Genomic DNA, 24,274 nt, shown 5'->3' on the forward strand with positions numbered 1-24,274 from the left:
ATCAACATTAATTCACAAGACTCCTCAACCACATTTATATATGTTGTCTCACAGATTCCACTGTGAAATTAAAATTCGAATTATATGTGATTGGTTATCACGTTTTCAGATAATAATATTTCGAATATTATATTACCTCTAATATATTTTACACTCTTAATAATAATATAATAATAAAATACAAAAATATGACATACCAATTAACCATTTATATAACTGATAGATGATTAAGGAATAAAAAATAAACCCCACTCTCGATATTTGAAAAAGAAAAATACTCGCATGCACATACATAGTGGGAGGATTGTGAAAAGAGAGGTATGTTCATCATGCGTCAACATGTGGCCATAAAAAGTAATGAAATGATCAGAGAGCGCAAATGTGCCTCGTTTAACTTTTCTTTTGAATAGGCTGTGTGGCCGCTGTTTTGTTGTCTTCATAGTACCTAAAAAAACTCGACTAGGTTTTAGTGTCATTACAAGACAATCTACAAATGAATACAACCGCAACCTAGTTCTACCTCAAGAAACAAACAAGCACACGAATACACCACCTGCCTCAAGAAACAAACAAGCACACGAATACACCACCTGCCAGATCATATATGGCTTCTTCTCAATCCATCATGTTCAAATTTCTAGTGGCCTTCTTTGTTATTGCTTCTTCTCTAAGTGCTCATGTTTTCTCGGGCACCAGCGTCGGGCTGAGACACGCCTGTAGCCATTTACAGGCAAACCAAACTTTCCGGCCGCGGCACGAGTTGCATAAGTTGAGGAGAATAAGGAGTTACCTTAAAAAGATCAACAAGCCTGCGGTCAAGACAATTAAGGTGGTTGTGTATTCTGGTTTATGTGATCTTTTACTATGAGGTCGAAATTTTCGTAAATTTCCTTTTCTTTTTCTTGAATAATTGGGGTAACTGTTTGTAATTTTTTTGCGTTTGATTTGTAACTTGTTTATAGAGTCCTTATGGTGATGTCATAGATTGTGTTTTAGCTCATCATCAACCAGCATTTGATCATCCTAAGCTCAGAGGACAGAAGCCGCTGGTAATTTAATTACCGTCATTCTTTCCTCTTCATTTTATATAAATTTCTTGGTTAGAACATTACATATACATATATACACACACACTTGATTATGGTACATATAATTTGAGTAATAGTATGACTAAATGGAAGATATGTAGGAGAAAATATCAAAAGGGCTGTTTTAAATTTACTCAAATATCAACTATATATGCATGTCAAAATATCAATTCTTGATCCTCGAAAAAATATTCGAAAATCTTCTGTTTTGCTTGATTGCAGGAGCCACCTGACAGACCAAAGAGCAATGTGTCCAATATCGAATCCATTACAGGAATATTTCAATCATGGATCAATAACGGTGAATCATGCCCTGAAGGAAGCATTCCGATCAGAAGAACAACAGAGAAAGATGTTCTGAGGGCTACTTCGATTCGCAGATTCGGTAAAAAAATCGCAAGGGGCGTACGACGAGACACGATGAGTAGTGATCATGAGGTTAGATTATTAGATATCGATCATCTTTCCTTCAGTATATATTAAAGTTCTGGCTTCTGTACGTTTTATTGTGGTGTCTTTNACCCAGCGTAACAGATGAATACGAATTCAGCCTGTCTCAATTATGGCTCATCTCTGGTTCCTTTGGTCATGATCTCAACACCATCGAAGCCGGTTGGCAGGTCCGTTCACCAGACCCGATAATTTAATCGAGCTTTACTACGTACAAAATAATTTTAAAAAATATTAAATTTTATGTCGGACACCTTTGTACGTAAAGGACATGGATGATAATAACGAGTCGAGTTTATTTTGCCATCGGATTTGGGTCAATTGGCTACTATTAAAATACGTACCATTTGCAGGTCAGCCCGGAATTATATGGAGACAACTATCCTAGGTTTTTCACGTATTGGACGGTTAGTAAAATTGTTTTGTGACAATATAATATAATTAATTATATGTACGATGGTTGTTATCAATGAAAACAAGAACTATTACATCACTAATGTATGGAAAGTATGGGAATTAACAGACGGATGCATACCAAGAAACGGGATGTTACAATTTACTATGTTCCGGATTTGTGCAAATTAACAACAAAATTGCCATTGGAGCAGCAATTTCTCCAAGGTCATCTTACAGCTCTAGACAATTCGACATCGGCATTATGATTTGGAAGGTATGCGGAGTTTGTCGATTGTTTTTTTTTTTTCGGGAGATGTTTGTTACAACTGAGTTTGACGAGATATAAATCATACCCCATCCTTCTCATGTTATCCAGTCAATGGCTTCCCGTTAGCTTTACAAATTATTTAATTAGTGAAAAAGGGTCGGGATGAAATTTTTTATATACTAAGCTTTAATTAATTAATGGTGTATCTTCCACGCTTCGTTTTCTTCGATGTTTTCTGATAAAAATATGGCACGATTCTCTTCTTTCCGAAGGGGCATGCTTTGATCCACTTTTGACTCCCTTTTTCTCGCAAAAAAAAATAATATTTCTTAGATGCTTTAGAATCTCAACACTAATTCTTAATTCGATGTAACTTCTTTCCAATTTTCTAGAGAAAAACTAGGTATTCGTGTACAAGCCAAGAGCCCGAGACTTGGGTGCACTCTTGCTTGTTTATTTGGGCGGCCCGAATTTTTTTGAAAAGAATAAACCATGTTGTGCTAGTGTCCTTATTTAAGCTTAGTTTATTTTGTTCAAGATTGTTTACGAGTTCTATTGATTGAAAACTCAACTCCTATGAAGCCCCGAAGCTCGTTTTAAGAATAAATTTATTTTAAAAAATTTTACTTTGCACGTAGTTCAGATGACTATCGAATTAAATAATTTGGACTTCATTTCTACTGTTATTCGATAATTTTCGAATCATCAAATAATTTTTGAGTACTGAGGCGTGAGTCGCGTCTAGGATCCGAAGCACGGACACTGGTGGCTCGAATTGGCACCAGGGCTCCTAGTAGGATATTGGCCATCATTCATGTTTAGTCACTTACAAGGGCATGCAAGTATGGTTCAATTTGGAGGAGAAATAGTGAACACTAGATCAATGGGGTCTCACACGTCAACACAAATGGGAAGTGGGCATTTTGCAGACGAAGGATTCAAGAAAGCATCCTATTTCAGGAATTTGCAAATTGTTGATTGGGATAATAACTTGATCCCTTTATCCAATCTTCATCTCTTGGCCGATCATCCTAATTGCTACAACATAAAAGCTGGGAAAAATAGTGTTTGGGGTAATTATTTTTACTACGGAGGCCCCGGAAGAAACTCTAGGTGTCCATAAGAAAATNTATCACATGAACTACAAATCATCGTCAGTGATTCTCCGATTTTCTAATATGCCAACCGAGTATTTACTCGGTTGGTATATTGGATATCTTCGTTGCTTTTGAGATTTTAATTATTGTTAATTCTTTTGGACCTTCTTTAATTTTTTTTAAAATTTTTTTGACTCTTGATTACTTTAAGCTTTTGGAGGGTAGTTTGTGTTTGATTTTTTCTCCTTGTAATAAATTTCTTGTTCCCTTTCCATGTAAATTAAACAGAGCTTTTGTAGGTACCATTTAATATCTTATTGTCCTTTCTCATCTAATCTGCTGATTCTCAGTCCCCAAACTAGATTTCCAATATCTTCCAGCTAATTTTTTTAATAATAAAAAATTTAATTAAAATAATAAGTGTATCTCAGTCAGCTAGCAGGCAGGTTTACTATTTATTATTGGAAAATTATATATTAAAGCTCAGTCAACCAAGTAATTAATTAATAAAAACAAACGAAAAGTCTTTCGATATTTCTTCGGGATATATATAATTTCATGAAAGTAGTGAGAGTATTGGGTAAGTAATTCCTTTGGCTATGCTTAAGTCAACAAATCTTCCTACTATTAAAAATAGTCTAAAATTATATTATTGTATTCAAAAATATTTTAAAAATTATTTTTTTACACAAAAATGGTGTTCTTTTGGATTTTTGTAATTTAAAAAATACTTAAAAATGATTAAATCAAAAAGTCGATAAATGATTTTTAAGGTGCTTTCTTCAATTATCTTTTATTTAAGAAATTAAATGCATTGCACCTCCTTATAGTTAAATTCAATTAATTTGGAATTGAAGTTCATAACATGGAATAATAAATTAAAGATTGTGAAGAAAAAATTATGCAGGAAAATTATAAAACTTAATCATATGCAGAAAATACAGTGTTTGCAACCTCTAAAAAACGTTGTAATAATCCAATTCGATGAGATAGAACAAATGAATAATCTCGTGTGAATCAATTTCTAGTCAAAGGATTAGAGTATTCGATTGCGCCAAAATAAAAAATTTACCGATTAGATTGCTAATCGAATTTGTTCAAACATGAATTAAAATTAGTGAAAGATAATTTTTATACAAGTCTACTGTCTAAAACATTTGAATTGCTATTAACATACGGCAAGTAGAGAATCATCAGATATCAGTTCCAACAACTTTGTAAGCATAGTCCACAAATCTAACCAGTTCATCAGGACTACAAATACGAGAACCCGAAAGGTCGGAAAGATTAAGTCGACCATGTTCTAGTGAGGTTCGATTAAGATTGACATTCGTGTCACAACGGTCAAATACCATGCAATATGTTCTTCCCAGCTCATTGCAGAACTCAATAAACGTTTGATCCTCAATGATTTCCATAAAAAGAAAAGGGAGACATTGATCTTCCCATGTGTCAACAGATTTCATGTTCAAACAAATTTGTCGGATGCTTCTCAGATTGGAAAAAATAGCCTGCGTCATTTGAGATGAATTCCAGAGGATATCTCCATCATCGCTTGTTAGTTGGTGAAGTACGATCAAATTGGCGAAGGCGAACCGAATCATGAACCTAAAAAGATCGCAGAAATCCATCCCTACAAGGAAATAAAACTCCATATAGGATATTTTATCACAGTAAAATCACCGCATAATATTAAAGTTGATTCCAAATTATGACGCACGAACATTTTCTTGAAATTACTTTATACAGGGACCACACTTTTGGAGTCAAAACATACGTGGTGCGTTAGAAATGCCCAAAAAAACAGCAGAAAAATGCTGTAGTCAGTTATTGATAAAAGGTTCGAATTACTACAAATAAAATGTGTTCGTCAGGGCATGCCTTTTTGAATTTTCATGTATTCATGCGGTATGATTGGTTTTTCTATCAATAATGATGATAAAATGTGTTCGTCGGTGCATGTCTTTTTGAATTTTGATGTATTTATGCGGTATAATTGGTTTTTCTATCAATAATGATGATAAATTGCATGCATGTAACCATTCACTGTAGTTGTATCCTTATCACGGGACATCCTTTTATCTTAAAGATGTGTGCCATCACGTTTGTGTTCGTGCACTGCATATATGAAATATAGTCAGAATTCATGCGTATACATATTAAATTCTTCACACCAAACATATATAAATATATACAAGAGACTTCATCAACCAACTCACATAATAATTAACTGAAAATGAATCTGACCACACAGTGATTAAAACGATGATTTCCAAGATTTTCAAGATTGGTTCTCATAGGCTGAGGAAAAATAAAAGGCATACCTGCATTAGCTGCAAGATTTTTCTGGCATAGCCCTTCAAAATTATCACATACGTCCTTGATGTCTTCAATGTACCACCTAGCCTCGCCATATTCCCTCAAAAGCAAATCCCACTGCAGAGATGAGATATCATAAGAACAGTGAATCCTATCCTGATGCATAATAATAAAACAATTTTTGTCTGAACAGTTGTTGCAATAATGTCCATACCACCCACGAGATGTTGTAGGCATTGAACCAATTGTGGTTGATTGATATTGTATCCTCCTAATAATCACGGAAATTGTTGGACATTAGGATCTAACATACATAATCAGCATGAATACAAGCTCTTCAGTTGTATAACTCAATGTTCAGCGGCAAAAAGGTACACAATTGATGTTCAGAACATTCTTATAACTGCAGATCCCATGATGCTGCATTCACACAGTAACCAAAAACAAGAGGTATGCAACTAACATCCAACAGTAATCATTGCAAGCATCAGCAATGTCAACCTACAATAGTCAGTTATCCCTGTATGTGAACATTATATGCAAAACACGATTCTTACATCTTGGCGCAAGATCCAAGGACCAAACCACTTGATAATATACCTCAACATGATAATCCTATGTTAGTTTCTGAGTAACACAGTGTTGGATCCTTAAATGTTACGCAGTAGGCCCAATATTTTGTTCGAATGTCGGGAACCTTCATTTCATAATTTAAAAACTAGGAGAATAGCATTTAGGAAAAGAAATATAAAGCTCATTTCAATATTTTGCAAGCTATGTGGAAAAATGAAGAATATAGAAATTAGAGTCAATATTCAAAGCATACCAGATTATGAACTTGATGATACCACCCACTGGGGACAAAGATAATCTCATTTTGTTCCTGAGTACACTCCATCCAGATTGCCTAGACTTGCAAATTACTTGTAACTGTAAATAAATTGATTTCCCTTTATAATCACTTTGAATAAGAATATGATGCATTGTGGAGTATAAGCATACCTCATCCATTCCGGGGAACTTTGATTTGCAAACATCTTCAAAAATGTTATAGACAGAAGACTTCATATTCCTGAACCAAAATGTACAAATATGAGTAGTCTGTCTAGGATTTGAAAGGTCCAAATTGAGCCTACGAGAGGAAACAAGAGATTTAGAAATTTGACTATTTCCCCTAATACAAAAAATACCTTCCAACTTTTTTTACACCAAATTAATGGTGCATATATTTGAATTCATATGGCAGTTTTCTGCATCAGATAAATGAGTAAAGATGATAGCTACTGCCCGTTCATTTCCATTATTTCCCAAAATTTTCATCGTTTTTCCTTGATATTAAAAAAAAATGGCACTTCTGCGTTGCAACAGTAAACTGTGAGAAAATGCACTTATACCTGTCAAAAATAAGGTGATGTTGACCTGGAGAAAGAAAGTACCATCGTTTCCGGCCACATACATTTGCCGACCAACTGTATGACCTGAAAACATCAGCATGAAGCGGTGTCCACGTACCTGCACTTTCAATAAAAAGTTTCACATTGTCTCTCCAAGTCTTACCATGTATATTAACTATGTTCATCTGCGAAAAAATCAGTGGTTCACAAAATGAGCTCATTGAGAACATTAATGTACCTTTTGCTCCCATGTATACGAAACGGTAGTCAGAGCAACTAATTTCATCTATTTCTTGTAAAGCACCGGGATCACCATGCATATTGTATTTATCAAGATACAGATTCAGCCAGTCATCGCAGAAAAAAGATGGAGTAATGTAGGCATTGTACTCAGGGTACTCCTGCAAATGTTGAAGAATTAAGCGAATTGGAATCATTACAAGAGATGAAGCTCATTCTGACATAGGGTGCAATCAAGTTCATCCAAATGCCACCCATAAGTTCCTATTTGATCTCAAACCCAAGATTCATCTAGTCGGCTGGAGCTCAATTGAAGCTTGAAGAAAGAACTATTTAGAGTAAAGTTTGGCTCTACAACGTTTCTGAATTCGAGTTCAATAGTCAGTAGCCTAGTTTAGTATCAAGGTTAACCAAACTAAAACTAGATTCACAATTCAAACTCGGTGAACTCATTTAAATTTGAAGTATATTTATAAAAATTAATTAAATATTAACGTCCTCAAGGATGATAATTTCAGGTGCAAAAATAAAAATATTATTCAAACAAATGCACACCTTAACAAAGTGCCAATCTTTCAAATACAACAACGAATTACCATCAGCGCTGCCATCATCAGAACCAGAAATCCGCTCCCACCGGTCAATAAACTCAGAAACTGACATCTCCACCCTCTTTTGATCGGTAAATTCCTTAGTATCACACTCCGCGACCTACAAAAACAACACACTCAAATTCAGTTTCTTATAAATCCGTGACAAGACGGCGTCGTAGACTCGTAGTGTATGGATTACCTGGACTTTAGAGGCACCGAATCGTGAGGAGAGGAATTTGAGATCGGGCTTTCCGTCGGCGGAGACCCACTCTTTGCAGGCCCGCCAGTCATCGGTGAGGCCGGTGAGAATAACGGGCTGGTTTCTGGCCATGTAATTTTTGACAAATTCGGCGTAATTCAATTGTTTCCCGTCCACTCTGTCTACTTTCCCTCCGATTTTCACACCCATTGCTGCTATCCCTTGAGTTGTCCCCTAACTCCGATACATAATAATCTTAAAAATATATTTAATTCTTTCAAATTAAACATCATACAAATATAATAAATAAATTTTTATTATTATTTTTTCGGAATCCCTTATTCTCGCGTTTTCAGAATGCGACTTTGATATAGGTTCGATTCCATTTGAATCCAGATTAGTAGAAATAAAAAAATTGAGAATAAACATGTACATAAAAAAATGTTATTTATATATAATATTAGAAAAAAACTATGCAAAACATATTATTAGAATTTTAATAACCGGCCCGTTGTCACGTTGAAGATTCGGGAAATTGGCCTTCAGTTCTCAGCTGTCGATTTTTTTTGTGTTCAGTCCCTGCGTACTTTTTTAGTACCACATTTTGTATGACATAGTACCACAATTTTGTGGGTAGAGAGTGAATCCAAAAAAATATTTTGATTGGGGATTTTTCATCAACTTCCCTTTGAAGATTCGTTTCTGAATAATTCAATTGACTTATTTAAATTTATTCAATAATATTAAATTATATATTACATAATAAGATTTTAAAATTAACTACCACTAAAACTTCACTTTTGTAGTTGGTATTAACAACAAAACTCTTATAAAGAGGATTCTACATATTAATTTTGTGATATAAATCCATAAAAATATTATTTTTTTATGTCAAAAATATTATAACTGAAAGTATAGACCAAGTCGACTTGTCTCATATATATTCTATTTTATTAAAGTTGAGGATATGATAATAACTACCTAGGAAGGACACCAATTTTTTCTTCGAACTTTAACTTTATATGATTCTAATATTACACTTTTGTTTTTTGTTTTTTTGTTTTGTTTTTTTGAATTTCAACACACACTTTTATTTTATTTCAACAATTCAAATATCAATTTAAACCCTCCATAATTTGTCAAATTTCACTTTAGTCCATCGATAATGATAAAAAAGACTGTGCACACACGCATCACGTGTGCAGAATAACTAATATAAATAATATATGAGACCGTCTCATATGAACCTAATATTTGATTTATGGATTTCATGATGAGGATTTCAAATATGTGATAACAAATACATTACTCTTGTCTTAATGTTCTTGATTTTTACTTGTTAATCAACTAATACAATAGATTTCAAATTCCCACAAAATGAAGTCGAATGAAATATTTATCTCGATCTTTTTTTAAAATACAAATCATTTAATCCGAATACAATCTTATATATTTGCGAATACAATCTTATATATTTGCAACAACCATCTCTTTCAATGTCTTTACATACCATTCCAATCTGATAAACTTTACTCCCCCACTCTCAATTTCGTATAAGTGTCCATTATATTATTATTTTTTTTAAAAAAATAATGTCATTTTTTCTATATGAGTACCATTCCAAAAAAAAAAATAGATCCCCAAATGATATAATGAAAAATAAAAAATGAGATCCTAAATGATAACATCACTGAAAAATTACAAATGAATAATTATGACACGTGCCATTTAAATTTATTTTAGATTATTATATATTCATATTCAAAAATACATAAATCTGAATATTTAATTTTTAATCATACGATTATGTTTGAAACAAATATGATATTTTTATGATTATATCATATTTTGACTTTTGTAATATGACTTTGATAAATATTACAGTATATGTCAATATTCTTACAAATCATTTTATAGCAAATATTATGTAATACTATAAAAATAGGAATTTATATAATTAATTATTAATTTCTCATTGTGATAGACTAAAACATAAGCGTTATATTCAACATATATGAGAAACAATATAGCATTTAATAATTTTCGTGTGTTTGTAGCTGTTGGCCTTAAAAATGCATTTAATAAAATTATTTTTTTATATGATGAATATAAGTTTATCATTTATTTAATTTTGAAATATTCGATTTTAACAACAACAAAAAAATTTGAAAGAAACGATTTAGTTTTAAATTTGGATAATCACAGCACTTATTAGGAGATATAAATTTTTTTTTTTTAGTAATCATAAATTCCTTGCAATTTTTTATTTAGAGTCAGTTTAATTTTTAAAATATTTAATACCATCTAAAAACTGAATTCGTATATGTAAATACATAGAGTTGGTGTAAGATGGTTTTACAGGTCTATGTCTGTGAAACGGTCAAACGAATCCATACCTCTCATGAAAAGTGATAAGTTTGACATAAAAAAATAAGAATAGGTCTCTTATGAGATGGTCTCACGAATCTTTATCTGTGAAACGGATAACCCTACCGATATTCACAATAAAAAATAATATTTTTTCATGGATGAACTAAATAAGATATCCGTCTCACAAAATACGACCCGTGAGACCGTCTCATACAAGTTTTTGCCAAAAAATAATATTTTTTTTTATGATTTGTGTCGTTTTAGATATCCGCCTCACAAAATTATATCGTGAAACGGTCTCAAAATAGGTTATCGATACAACTACATTGTTTTTATCTTTTAAGGATGAAATGAAGAATATTAAAGTTGGATTAGCTTGATGGTAGTAAGAATATCCCTTTCAATGCCATGTGGGAGCCCATTTAACTCATACCTTCAAATTGCAAATTATGGGGACCCTTGGCCTTTTGCTTTGTGATCCAAAATAAGCATGATTATGAAGAACCTTTTTCCACCACAAAAAGACACTTTCTCTTGGAGATTCAAGTGTTTTATAATGACAAAAAATACTTATTATAAAATCTTTTATAGCATTGGCCTAACTTAGGGAGCTGACTCAATGATGATATATGTATAAGACAATGTTATCTCTGTTTGTATGTAACAATTATTTCTCTCATGGACTATTATATGGTTCGAATTATTTAAGCAGTATAATTATCATTTACTATAACTATAGTAAGACAGTTTTTTATCGTAGTATCTGAGTTGGTGGAGTGAATGAATACTTAGTCAATGATTAAGAGTTTGATTTCTCAAGTGAGTTTATCACACAGATCTTTTCCAGTGTGGTTTATCAGACTAAAGTGATTTGCATGTTATTACATTAGACCGAAGTTTATCCAGCACCTACCAAAGAGTAACGGTTGCGAGATCTCACGTCATTAAAAAAAAATAGCTTTTTAGTAGGCCTAATGAATGAATTTCGATATGATTAGTTGTCTTGATGATGAAGTGTTTAGTGCAACTTATTAGTAGGGAATGATAATTTTCTCGCTAAATCGATACTTATTGAACCAGTGATTAAATTTATAATATGAAACGAGAAATTGTAATTTAATTTTTTTTTAAAAATAAAGTGCAATGAAATTTAGCTTGATATGGAACTTATGATGTTCAAATTATTAGTTTAAAAANTATGGTGTCATTGCTAGTCACGGTACATGATTCAATATGTTATAAGACATTGTTTGATTTGAATGATGATATAACAAAAATATATGATATATGAATGATAAATCTATAATGATATCTTATTTTTAACATAAAAATTATTTTTTTTCAAATTTTAATTATTTCTATGCAGGTAAAAACAAGGTAAAAATAGAAAGAAAATGAGATATTTTGTGTTTATTATATTTTATTAACCACTATATTTTCCTTCTTTTTCATTTTGTCAATGAATATATGAATTTCATTTTCAGTCATTTCATAAACAGTGTGTGAGCTATTCAAAATTTGATTTGATATAATATTTTGTTTGTTAGCTCGTAAACAGGTTTGCTAATATGTTCATGAGTTAGTTCTTAGATTAAAAAATAGTTTTGTTATTTAATTTATAGATTTTACACTTTAATATACAAAATTTATTAAATTTATTTATAAAAATATAAAGAGACAAACTCAAACATTCAAAAATTTCGGTTCGGGTAAATTCGAATAGATTACATCACACTCGTTGGCTCATTTGCGCACTGTGACATGTAGTTCCGAGAATTGGTTTGATTTGGGTGTCGCAAAGTCAACCAGATTTGCAGTGAACAAAAGATCAAATCAATTGAGAAAAATGGGACCGAAATATATCTCGAATCCGTGATGTGAAATCAAGGTAATAAAGACTTGTAATGTTACGTAACAAGGCACAAACGTGGCTGTATGCAAAAGGCCAAACTGGAAATTTAAGCATCATTTGCAAATTATGTTGTTTTCATCTTTCGATCACATGGTCATATGTGGTCCTTGTTAGTGGTTTGCATCGAATGGATGGAGTTTGATTCTTGTCAGCCTTGGGCACCAAAATGATTGGCAGTTGGGTTTGTGGTACAAGAGATGGACTATTTACCATCTCATTGTCTTGTAGTATTACGATGTGATTCAAAAACTTTGGAAATATCATATAATATCGGCTGTTTTGGGTAACTTGGATATGTATTGGATGCACCAATTCAAAATTAAGAGAAAAACAAAATATTAGACATGGTTATACCGGATGTACGGAATTTTGAGATTTTTAGAGTAAATTAAGTTTGGGACCAGGTCTCATGTGGAAGACGTGATTGTAATAATGTAAAAATTTGTGTGAGACGGTCTCACGGATCGTATTTTGTGATACGGATCTCTTATTTGGGTCATCCATGAAAAGTATTATTGTTTATGCTAAGATTATTATTTTTTATTGTGAATATCGGTAGGATTGACTCATCTCACAGATAAAGATTCGTGAGACCGTCTCACAAGAGTCCTACTCTTGTAACAAATTCTTCCTCCAACCAACTAGGGTGTTCTTAATTTCAAATGAAAATTGATAGTATGTATTTAATATCTAGTTATGTCTTTTTGTCGGATAATGAGATATTATCATTAAAGTATTATCTTAATTCTTACATCTAACGATTGACATTTATCATGGATAACAATGAGTTAGGTTTGATTTGGATTTAGTATTATCCGATACCTGACTTTTTACAAGTTTGAAGGACCCGAGACCCGCTCCGTCTCGTCCCGCTCCGTCTAAACCTAAACTCATATCCACCCAACCCATACTCAGAGAGTTAAAGGGTTTCCATCTGTCAAACAAATTAGACCTATCAGACTATTATAACAAGTTCGAAGGACCCGAGACCCATACTCGAGAGTTATTGTACTAGTATAGTATTTAGATTATGACCATGAAGATAGAGTGTGACATATATGGTATCAAAACTTTGAGACCATATAACAATTGTGGCCACAAATTCGGTTGCATACCACAAGATCTATCATTGCCTTGATTCCCCACTCGAACTACCACATTTAACCTCATTATAAATAGTATTCAATGTAGATAAACAATCAAAGAAATTTATTCATATTATATATACAACGAGATGCATTTAATTTGATAATAAATACAAATCTATGACATGTATCCGTCCCATCAAGACATCCTAATGATGAAATGATTGAATACAACTTATTCCACCAAACAATATTCTAGCTACCAAGGTCACATCCCTTTTTTTAAACTGACTTGGACATGGGTAGCAAATTTTGATAGAATTAATGATTTAGGACCTGATTAGGTTTATTATAAGTCGGTCTTGTTAGACGGATTAGTCTGATTTATATTTAAACTGAAAGAGTGGAGTGGGGTCGGATATATGTCAAACAAAATTGTTCTTTTATAAGAGTTTTTGTATTATGACATTTGACAGATTATATATTTTAAAAAATAAAATAGTATAAAATTTAGATACACGTTATTTATACAGAATTATGCATATATACGATCATCGTAGTTTCTGCATAAATACAAGTTTAAAGGAGCAAATATTCCCTTTGAAGTTGGTCACATCCTTGTGATTTTGCACTATTTAGCGGTACAAAGAAGGATGATTTTTTTTTCCTTTAACCAAATCAATTATCCTAATTACTCTATACAATTTCAAACATCAACTGTCACCCGGCCCCCAACGCATTGCATCTGACAGTATTTTTATTGATTCCCATTGTAATTTGTGGAGGAAGAGGAGTAAGCCAGGGAGCAATTAGATGACCCTTGGAGAAGCAACAATTGAGCCGGGGTCACCGACGACGAAGAAAATGACGAAACCTCGCAGTTGTTCGACGATTTACTCGATGGCTTCTGAGTTTGATCGTCTCCCGCTACTTGCTCGTGCTTGATCTCCTTCAACAACGCCACGACATCATTCATCGAGGGACGATCCCCTTGACGATTGCTCGTGCATAGGAGGCCTATCCCGAGGGCTTGTAGCATTTCTTGTATTTGTGTGTCCGGATGGCCTTGGAGGTTTTGGTCAACGAGATCGACTGGGTCCTTTTTATTCTTTAAGTGGTCTCTTACCCATTGAATCAAGTGTTGTCCCTCTCCCAACGAAGGGTCGATCGGTTTTTTCCCAGTTATAATCTCTAATAACACGACGCCGTAACTGTAGACGTCACTCTTTTCGGTGATTTTTACCATGGAGGCATACTCTGCAAAGTTCAAAAGGGCACAAAAGTTATGTTAGAAAGAAAATTTCTTGATGAACTCATAAGGCATCCTAGTAGGGGCCAAGCCAAATATACGGAGACAAATTAATTAGGATAGAGTTGAGGCAACCACGTGACTTCACATGCATAAGTCCCCACAATTAGCAAACACAATTAGATGTAACATCCAATGAAGTTTCCAATCACATTTTATTATTAAGCAATTATTAGAACTGAAATGATCTTGCTACCAATTATGCGTGCAGTACTTTACGAAAGTGACAGATTATACTGTGAAAAACAAAAATGTAGTTTCAATATTTCATGGAGGGTAAAATCACAAATAATAAGTGCATGATTTTTTAAGCAAAATAGGAAACAGTGGGAGAGAATTTTACCAGGAGCAAAATATCCATATGATCCAGCTAGCTGGGGATATGCTGCTAATGCAGCATTTTCATCTTCAACAAACCTTGCTAGTCCAAAATCAGCTAAACATGGCTCGTATCTTTCCCCCAACAGTATGTTTTGTGTCTTCACATCTCGATGTAGGATAGGCGGCCTGCAATCGCAATGCAAGTAGGCTAAGCCCTCGGCAACTCCTAACGCAATCTTGAATCGAATCTCCCATTCGATCTTGTCCCCTTGCCCCTCGTGTAACAAGTCGCCTAATGTACCGTTATGCAAGTAGTCGTAGAATAACAGTTTGGTCTTCCTGTTGGATGACCAACCTAGAAGTCTAACAATGTTTCTGTGTCGGATACGGGCTAGTGTCGTGATCTCGGATGAGAATGTCGTTGACGAGTACTTTTCGGATGTGCGGAATCTTTTAACGGCGATGACGGATCCAGACGGGGTGACGGCTCGATATACTGTGGCTGACTGACCATGACCAATTAGGTTAATAGGTGTTAAAGATTTTACAACGTCGTTGATAGATAAACTGAACTTTTGATACAATGTGACCTCCCACGGCCCCCCTAACTCTACATCTTCCCTGTTGTCCATATCGCACTCGTGGGACCCGTGCCCGCGCATCTTGCCCCCGAGGATGATGTAGAGAGCGGCCAACATCAACAAGCAGGCCGTACAAATCAACACCACCATCGCCACCCTTGCGGACATCTTGTGCCTGGCAGCAGCACCCTCATTAGCCGAGCACTCTTTGTTGCCGGAAAAGCACAAGTCGGGGTTGCCATCTAGGAGGCTGAGTGGCAGCTTGGCGAAAAACGGCGTGTTTGGCACCTCTCCTGAGAAATTGTTGTATGATACGTTTAGAACCACGAGATTCTGAAGAACGGCTAGATAACGTAGGTCCCCGGAGAGTTGGTTGTGAGAAATGTCTAGTACTCCAAGCCTGTCCAACTCGGCAAACTCCTCCGGGATCCCACCCGAAAGTCTATTACAGCTCAAATTTAAAGCAATTTCCAATGCAGGAATCTTCCCCAGACTCCCCTGAATCTTACCCTCTAACTCATTGCTGCTTAAATCAAGCATCTGAAGCTTAGAACACGAACCGAGTTCACTAGGGATCGAACCAGATAGCTTGTTCTTCCCGAGAATGAGCTTCGTGAGTGAAATCAATGAACCAAGACTGGGATTCAAAGTGCCTTCAATGAGATTATCAGAAACATCAAGAAACTGCAGGGTAACAAGCCGATTCAAATCATCCGGCAAGTTCCCAGTTATCGAATTGGAATGCAAATCAAGAAAAGTGAGATTTTGACAACCAGAAATCTCAACTGGCACAATCCCGGAAAGCCTATTTATTCCAAGATCCAAGAAATTCAAATTCTTCAACCTCCCAATATCTGGGGGCACATTCCCCGTCAGCATATTGTTACTCGCTCGGAACCGAATCAGCGAAGAACAATTCCCAATTTCAGGAGGTATAGAACCAGAAATATTATTTGACAGCAGTAAAAACTTGCTTAGATTCTGTAATCCAAATATACCGCTCGGTATGGGACCTGTCAATCCATTCTGCGACAAGTCAATAGCTTCCAGGTTCTTACAAGAAGATAAAGATGGAGGAATATTACCCTCCAAACGATTTTGCCACAGAAACAAAAGAGTCAAATTTATCAGATTCCCGAACTCTGCAGGGATTGTTCCAGTGATTTGATTGTTATCGAGCTCAATATGAGTCAGAGCCAAGCAATTCCCAAGCCCAACCGGAATCTTGCCGGAAATTTGATTCGCACTCAGCTGCAACTCTTGCAACTGGGTCAAATTTCCAAAAGATTCTGGAATCCCACCGGTTAAAAAATTCATCGAAGCATCGATAACTAGTAAATTATTACAGTTTCCAAGCTGCGGAGGAATTGTGCCGACCAGATTGTTCTGCCATAGCAAGAGAATCTCCAAATTCTGTAGGCTTCCAAGTTTAGTCGGAATGGAGCCGATGAGTGTGTTTTCATAGAGATAAACATTCCGCAGCGCAGCACAATCACCGAGTTCTGGAGGAATTTGTCCCGAAAGCAGAGCTGTATACACAGCAAGAGTCTGGAGCTCTTTCAACATGCCGATGGAAGAAGGAAGAAACCCAGAAATGCTGGTTTCTGCCAGGCCTAACAAGATTAAATTTGTGCAGTTTCCGAGTTCTTGAGGGATAGAACCTCCGAGATTCTTGTTCCCACCAGCTCTAATCACTTCAAGATTCTTCAAATTTCCAATGCTGCCAGGAATCTCCCCGCTGAGCTGATTATCATAGATTATCAACTCAACCAGGGATGTCAGGTTCCCGATTTCGCCTGGAATTGAGCCAACCAACATATTTGTGTGGAGATAAAGCTGCTCCAGTTTAGGCAAGTGACTGATAAAACCCGGAATTTCGCCATTTATTTTATTGTCACTCAAATCAAGAACCCTCAGCTCTTGAAGATTGCCGATTCCTTCAGGGATCGAACCGGTTAGATTCGTCCCCGACAAGACAAGTTTAATTAAGGAGTACTCCAAAGAACTGAAATTATTAGGAACATTTCCATGCAAATCAATGTACCTCAGGTTTATCTCCACGACTTCATTCTTGAAGTTGCAGGTTACACCAAACCATCGACATGGAGTTTCATCAGTCGAATCCCAATTATTCAACGCCTCCGCAGATGCATTTAAGCTTCCCTTCCAATAAAGAAGGCATTCACCCTGTGGATTGATTGCAAAAGACGGCGAAAAAGAGAAGAACAACAGAAAAGCACAGAAGAAAAAGAAGAGAAGGCGGGGCCGCCATGGATGAACAGGCATTGCAGAGAAACAAAACTAAGCCGCCACAGATAATAACTCGAAGCAATATTGGGAGGAACACGAGATCATGTTTTGTGGGCTATATGATTTTAGTTCGTAAATGTGGTTTACAGGGGATATAAAATATTATTCAGAAAGCCAGAATCTCAGGATCCAAGAACAACAGCTAGGCCATCACGTTTGCCCAGTGAGATGGAATTTTTGGAGCGCTTTATTCTTGGATTTGTTGAAATGGAGGTTTTATGTGGAAGAGAAATGGCTGTTTCTATCTTTGTTTTATAAAGAAAATTAATCATGGGAGAGAGTAATTCTGAGCAGCCACTTCAAATTTTTAATGTTTTTACGTGTACGAATCAGAATTTCTTTTTTTTTTTTTTTGATTTAGTATATAAATTAATTTTTTTCTAAAAAAATATAAAATTTAATTAGAGTTTATTATCTTTTTATAATAACTTTTTGTAATTTTAAAAAATTATGAATGGTATTATTATTTTGTGAATGTGCCAACATGAATGTGAGGCGGTAGCTAGGTGGATCTATCGAGTATTACAGTACTAGGAGATAGATATTTTAATCAATTGTCCAAAAATGCGTATTTCTAGGCTATAATTCGATTAATTTTGTTTCACATTCAATATGAATATGAGTGGAGTTAACCACTTCTCTTTTTCATCTTCTTTTGGGCTTGTATTTATATGCATCAGATCAATTTCATTTCAGGGTCTTCCAAAGTTCCGTCCTTTTCATCATGTAACGGGCTTGTCCTTTCCAAAAACATATGTTAACAATTANAGAAAAAATCATCAGTTACACTTGATGTTTCATATCGTGCTACATTTTGCTCAAACAAGCCTCGTTTGTACGGATTTTAAAATATTAAAAGCATTAGACATTATACATAAACAAAATGAAAAAAAAATCTATTATATATAATATTTTGTTCGTTCAAAATTTTAAAATATTCCGTGCATATGTAGTAAAATTTGTATCATGAATTTAAAAAAATTATGACCAGGAGCAGACCTTACAATTCGGATTTAGACCGTCGGGTCAACCCTTCCTGCTATTAAACATAAACGGCTAGGATATAAAGTGTCAGCCCTTTCGAGGTGGGCACAGGTCCATCTCAGCCACGGGTTATGGCGAGGCTGGTTGTTTCGCTCTTTTTTTTTAAAAAAAAAAAAAAAAATCCCTAGAAATAAAGAGGCTAGAGCGATATGGGCTTGTATGCCTATTCGGTTATTCCTTATAACTGCTCGAAGATCTCTGCTTTTGCTCATTTTTCTGGTATGCTTTGTGATCCTTTGCTTTCTTCTTTGTGTTTTGTTAAATTTCTTCATTTAGGTGATGGTGGTCGAGTTTTGTATACGACAGAGTTTTAAATTTTAATAAAAAAATTCCTCCACAAACTTATATGTATTAATGATTCTTGTGTTGAAAAGATACAACTTCACCCATTTGTAATTTGTCTTGCTTTAGGATTCATTCTTGTAGATAATGTTACATTGTTTTTGTCTTGGATTTGTGTCATATCTTGTTGTCTTGTTACCATCTTGTGGTTGTTTTGATGGAAAAATGTGAAGGCAAATGGAAATAGAATTGAATTGATTGACTTGATTCCCAACATCCAGTCTTATTTCTAAAATAAATATTTGAGTTCCTAGAGCCATAAATATATTCAAGTTTAGAAGATAGAATTTTTGTTAAAGGAAAATTTTTTGAATGAAGATGTTGTGATAAGTGTAGAAGGATGAAAGAAAAATTTGATAAGTATTGAACTCAATATAGAACGGTTCTTGCATTTGGAGAAATTCTTAACCCACAAATAAAGCTTTCGATGTTGGAATGTTATCTTTCGAAGGTTGAGAGTTATCATCTTAAATGCCAAGCGGATGTATCACTTGTGAAAACAAAGTTCTACAAGCTTTTTTAACATTATTCTAATGGGAATAAGACAAGTTCTTTTAAGGATGGCAATGGAGTACCGGTTCTAAATCCGGCCCCGTATTAAACCCACTGGGCAGGTTTAGACTCAGTCTAGTGGGTCTACAAGCGGGTACGGAGTGGGTCTCGGGTTTGGTCGAACCCACCAAAATATGCTATATATTTAAAATATAAAATATATATATGTATATATATTATTAATGACATAATTATATTTTTTTAGAGTAAAAAAGTAATATCTTATCTATAATTTTAGTTTATAAAATTTTTGGATTGAAATTATTTTATCTTATTATCATATGTTTAATATGAAAATATATCATTACAATTTTTTTCGTTATCAATTAAATACAAGTCGATATATTTTAACTTGTGATAATATTTTTATGTCCGGAATATTATTAATATAAATTTAATGATTTGTTAATTTTTACATTTTTTATTGAATAAATATAAAATTATATATTTTCGATGGGTCTAATGGGTTCAACCCGGATTGGACCAGCCGAGTTCGCGGGACAGGAGGGTCTAAAAGGAAGGCAATGCGGAAACCCCCAACTCGGACCCATTGTCATCCTTAAGTTCTACGCAACCTCAATTTTCTTATATCACACTTTCATATATGCAAAGTGGATGAGGATTTAGAAACAAGGGCAAAATAATTTCTGATGTAAGCATTCTTATATATTTAATTAGTATGTATTTTTTTCGTGATAAAATATTTCGATCTCAATTAATGTAGGAAATTAAAGAATATGAGAGTCAAACTATAACAACTGCTGGAAAATCTCAATTGGATCTCTAGCCATTTGGAAGAACCAAAGCTTGAATTTTCATATTATGAAGATTTGGATGTCTTTGAGTATTGAATGAATCATAAGAATTGGTAATCAACGCTTGCACGGATTGCATTCGATGTTTTGGTTATTCTCATAACTATTGTTGCATCATAATCAACATTTTCTATTGGTGATCGTGTGCTCACAAAGTATATAAGTAGCACCCTTCCGAAAAAAGTGCAAGCCCTTATTTGCACTCGCAATTGGTTACATGGTCATGATCATGGTAATTTAATCTACAAATTATTCAATTATATTTTTTTATTTAGTTGGCATATTAGTTTATTGTGATTTTAATATTTAACTATTTTAACTTTACGTAGATGATGAAGATAGAACAAGTATTAACAAGCTTTATTGGGCGAGAAATCAATTTTTTTGGAAATTATTGGTGAAGAAAGACATGGATGGAGAGGAAAACATAGTTGTATAATGGTAGATGAATGATGCAGGGTTGATACATTTGAAATATTTATATTATTTGTAATTTTTGAATTGTTTTGAAATATTTATATTATTGGTAATGGATTAAGTATGGTTAATGACTTATGAATTTTGAAAGTTTTATATATTATTTGTAATAAGTATGGTTATTGGACAAGGTTGATACATTTTGAAATATTTATTTATAGTGATGAGTTAATGAGTTTTTTTTTTAAAAAAAATCTACATTTTTTTAGCGAGCTAACTCGCAGCCTGTAATGGGTCGGGACTTCCCAACCCACCGTCAATTCAGGCCGGCCGGGAGTGTTCGAAATATGTCTGACGACAATTTTTCAGATTTCACCCAAGCTATCAAAAATCCCAATTACTGAATATTAACAAAAAAACTTATTTAGATTATTAGTTTATTGTGAACCCGTATACATAATTGTAAATTAATTTTGGGCAAAGAAAGAAGTAAATATGTTTAAGTTCAAAAATTAGATTTGGAATCACAAGAATTTAATTCTCCCTAAAATAGAGGTACATGAAAGAACCATAAGACAATTATGGTGATGATTTTTCACATAATAAATCTAAAGGGAACAGTTTATTGTAAGAGGCGAGGCAGAGTAAAAATTACAAACTTGAGTTTGGATCTAGATCCTTATAATCAAGTCTCTAAAAAAAAATAAAGATCCAAATCTAGATCTAAGATAATATAAAATTACAGATTAATCATCTATGTTTTGCCCTAAAACGAGAAATGAAACGCACATTTTGACTTAATGGTGGCATAATAAAATTCACAACAAAAAATCAGCACAAAAACTCCTATAAGACTATCTTTTGGATCAATTTTGTGAGACATATATCTTATTCGATCCGACCCATAAAAATGTATTACTTTGCACTTCAACTATGAATCAGATTGACCCGTCGAATATATATCTATGAGACTATTTATATCCATAAGAACGTCCAACAGGAGACCTAGTCAAACTTAGAAATTAAACACTTAGAATAATATTACCTTTGCTCCCCATGTTTAAATGTCCTAGAATCACGTGATGTCGCGTGACAACAAGCTGTGTTAAAGAATCATTTGGATTTTTCTTAGGCTTTTAATAAGTTCAAATTTATGAATTAAATAATAGATTTACAAATTTTCATTTGAAAGCCAAATTGATACGCTTATATTTATTTTCTCACTTTTACGAATTTATGTGAGGATTCGATTAATTTTCATGCGAATGTTAAATTATTTCAAATTTTATATATTTTAAAATAAATTTCACTAAATTATATACATACATATAAAAAATGAGAGAAATTTAATACTAATTGAAACATGAATATATATATATATATATACTAATTGAAACATGAATATATATATATATATATAAGAATGTGGAATTTAATTATGCACAAAAATCAAAAGCATCCTAGCTAACCAAAGACTTCTTATGATTGTACACACATTATAGCCAACTCGGACCAAAATAATCCGAAAAATTGATGTATATTTCGTCGATACGATGTATTCGCCTATGAGAAAAAACAATCATATAAACGAAAAAAATATATGATAAAAACCCTATCGCTCGAGACAGAACCTAAACACGAGATCAAATCAACACATTTAATATTAATTGAAAATTTTTTTTCTGACCCTTAAATATGCCATTCGGACTCACTTTTTATTCATACAGATTAATTAATATTTCTGAAACAGATAGCCATTTGTGTACAGGTTATGGAAAAGTATGCATGTGCATTCACATGATCATGTGTATAATTAAATACTAACACTGCAACTTGTTCTATTTATTTTTTTCTTTATTTCCCTTCCATTTACTTCAGATTTTTCCTCACTCGATTAGGGATTTTTTCCAAATATGCACATTAATTTTTCATCTTTACAATTTTAACCGTATATATGATCTGCTACGAGCTATATGGGACAACAAGTACTTGATTTTTCATCTGATTACATCGTATCACTTGTAAAAAAAAATTTAAAGGGACACAAAATTGGTTTGGTTTTGATTCATAAGAGCAATTATGCTCTAACTTATAATTTTATAGGTGAATTATTTATATATACTTTTTAAAAATCGAGATAAGAAATGGTTTTTTTTTTAAAAAAAAACTAGTATTACGCTTTGATATTGTTACGACATAGTCAAAAGCCCGGTAAAATTATATTTTTGGTCATCGTGTTATCTATCAAATGACAGATTCAGTATTTTTTCACTGGAGCGTTGACATGACACCAGACACGTCAGCAATGTCCTCATCCTCGATGAAAAATGTTTAAAATACAAAAGGTGCACATTAGTAGATAAAAACTGTAAATTAATCAATAATATGACAAAAAATATATAATGCGTGCACTTAATTACATGACCCAAAATATAATTTTAAAAAATTTATTTTTCCCACCAAAACGCTGACGTCACATTGGACACGTCAAAAATTTTCTTTGACAAGTAACCATTTCTCGGCATCAGTTCAATACTCTTATGAAAAATGGACAAAAATTGAGGGAAAAAATTATAAATTATTAGACTAAAACTTTAAATTGATCGAGAACATAATAAAAATAGATAAATTACGAGTTACAAGATAAAAAAAAACATATGCAATTTTCCTTCTTAATTTTAAACAAAGTTTATGGATATTCATATATTCTTGTGGATATCTAATTTCCGATGTTACGCGATACGAATACAATAATATTTAGGAAACAAATTAATCCGAAATTTTTTATTTTTTTCCCACATTAATATAGAGAAGAAAAATCTTTTATAATATATTTCAAAACAAATAAAAGAGAAACGAGTACTTGTCTTCTTGTTCTCACTATCGTTAGCCACATAATTTAAAAATAGAATAGATCAATGGAATATTAAAGTGTGATATTTCTTGGTTGAAAAGAAATGAAAAGACAAGTGAATCAATAAAGAGAGCATGCATTAAATTAGTGTCACCCAGAGAAAATAATGAAACATGGAATATAATAAAATTTCAGATAAGATTTTTGACTTCAACATTGCATGTATATATCAATATTGCATTACATATCTTTATTAATTTATTATAGTGATAACTTTATAAAAAAAAAAAAAAAAAAGAGGAAAAAGTCTTCATGAAA

The 24,274-nt window shown here is 33.3% G+C and overlaps 3 protein-coding genes across 4 annotated transcripts; 1 reads left to right on the forward strand and 2 right to left on the reverse strand.

The window, feature by feature from the left end:
- The first annotated feature begins 559 nt into the window (after positions 1–559).
- Positions 560–3,329, forward strand: LOC140959391 (protein neprosin-like). The gene is made up of 7 exons (XM_073417239.1): positions 560–829; positions 963–1,049; positions 1,311–1,526; positions 1,574–1,708; positions 1,892–1,945; positions 2,062–2,208; positions 2,948–3,329. The coding sequence occupies exons 1-7, from the start codon at positions 605–607 to the stop codon at positions 3,323–3,325; spliced, it is 1,242 nt and encodes a 413-aa protein (XP_073273340.1). The 5' UTR covers positions 560–604; the 3' UTR covers positions 3,326–3,329.
- Positions 3,330–4,441: 1,112 nt separating this feature from the next.
- LOC140960089 (arginine-specific demethylase JMJ20-like) lies at positions 4,442–8,309 on the reverse strand. 2 transcript variants are annotated; one of them, XM_073418221.1, is made up of 9 exons: positions 8,045–8,309; positions 7,808–7,963; positions 7,251–7,413; positions 7,013–7,130; positions 6,621–6,690; positions 6,445–6,525; positions 5,833–5,889; positions 5,624–5,735; positions 4,442–4,932 (listed from the first exon to the last, which is right to left on the reverse strand). In XM_073418221.1, the coding sequence occupies exons 1-9, from the start codon at positions 8,252–8,254 to the stop codon at positions 4,493–4,495; spliced, it is 1,407 nt and encodes a 468-aa protein (XP_073274322.1). In that variant the 5' UTR covers positions 8,255–8,309; the 3' UTR covers positions 4,442–4,492. The 2 variants fall into 2 exon arrangements, with proteins under 2 accessions (XP_073274322.1, XP_073274323.1); XM_073418222.1 differs by having other exon boundaries at positions 7,849–7,963; positions 8,045–8,304.
- A 5,696-nt stretch (positions 8,310–14,005) lies between these two features.
- On the reverse strand, positions 14,006–18,220 carry LOC140959570 (uncharacterized). The gene is made up of 2 exons (XM_073417477.1): positions 15,064–18,220; positions 14,006–14,668 (listed from the first exon to the last, which is right to left on the reverse strand). Exons 1-2 carry the CDS (start codon positions 17,906–17,908, stop codon positions 14,169–14,171), a joined length of 3,345 nt encoding a protein of 1,114 aa, XP_073273578.1. The 5' UTR covers positions 17,909–18,220; the 3' UTR covers positions 14,006–14,168.
- Between the last annotated feature and the right edge of the window lie 6,054 nt (positions 18,221–24,274).

The sequence above is a fragment of the Primulina huaijiensis genome, chromosome 15, assembly GCF_012295235.1.
Source record: "Primulina huaijiensis isolate GDHJ02 chromosome 15, ASM1229523v2, whole genome shotgun sequence".
Lineage (NCBI taxonomy): Eukaryota > Viridiplantae > Streptophyta > Magnoliopsida > Lamiales > Gesneriaceae > Primulina > Primulina huaijiensis.

What these genes read in the sequence shown, in the direction of transcription:
- LOC140960089 (XM_073418221.1), bottom strand. Translation starts at nt 8,254, where the DNA reads ATGGGTGTGAAAATCGGAGGGAAAGTAGACAGAGTGGACGGGAAACAA. An exon ending in AAGATTGGCACTTTGTTAAG is followed by an intron (nt 7,414 to 7,807) that starts GTGTGCATTTGT and finishes CAACATTTGCAG; the next exon opens with GAGTACCCTGAGTACAATGC. An exon ending in AGTTCCCCGGAATGGATGAG is followed by an intron (nt 6,526 to 6,620) that starts GTATGCTTATAC and finishes TTGCAAGTCTAG; the next exon opens with GCAATCTGGATGGAGTGTAC.
- LOC140959570 (XM_073417477.1), bottom strand. Translation starts at nt 17,908, where the DNA reads ATGCCTGTTCATCCATGGCGGCCCCGCCTTCTCTTCTTTTTCTTCTGT. An exon ending in ATATGGATATTTTGCTCCTG is followed by an intron (nt 14,669 to 15,063) that starts GTAAAATTCTCT and finishes TGAACTTTGCAG; the next exon opens with AGTATGCCTCCATGGTAAAA.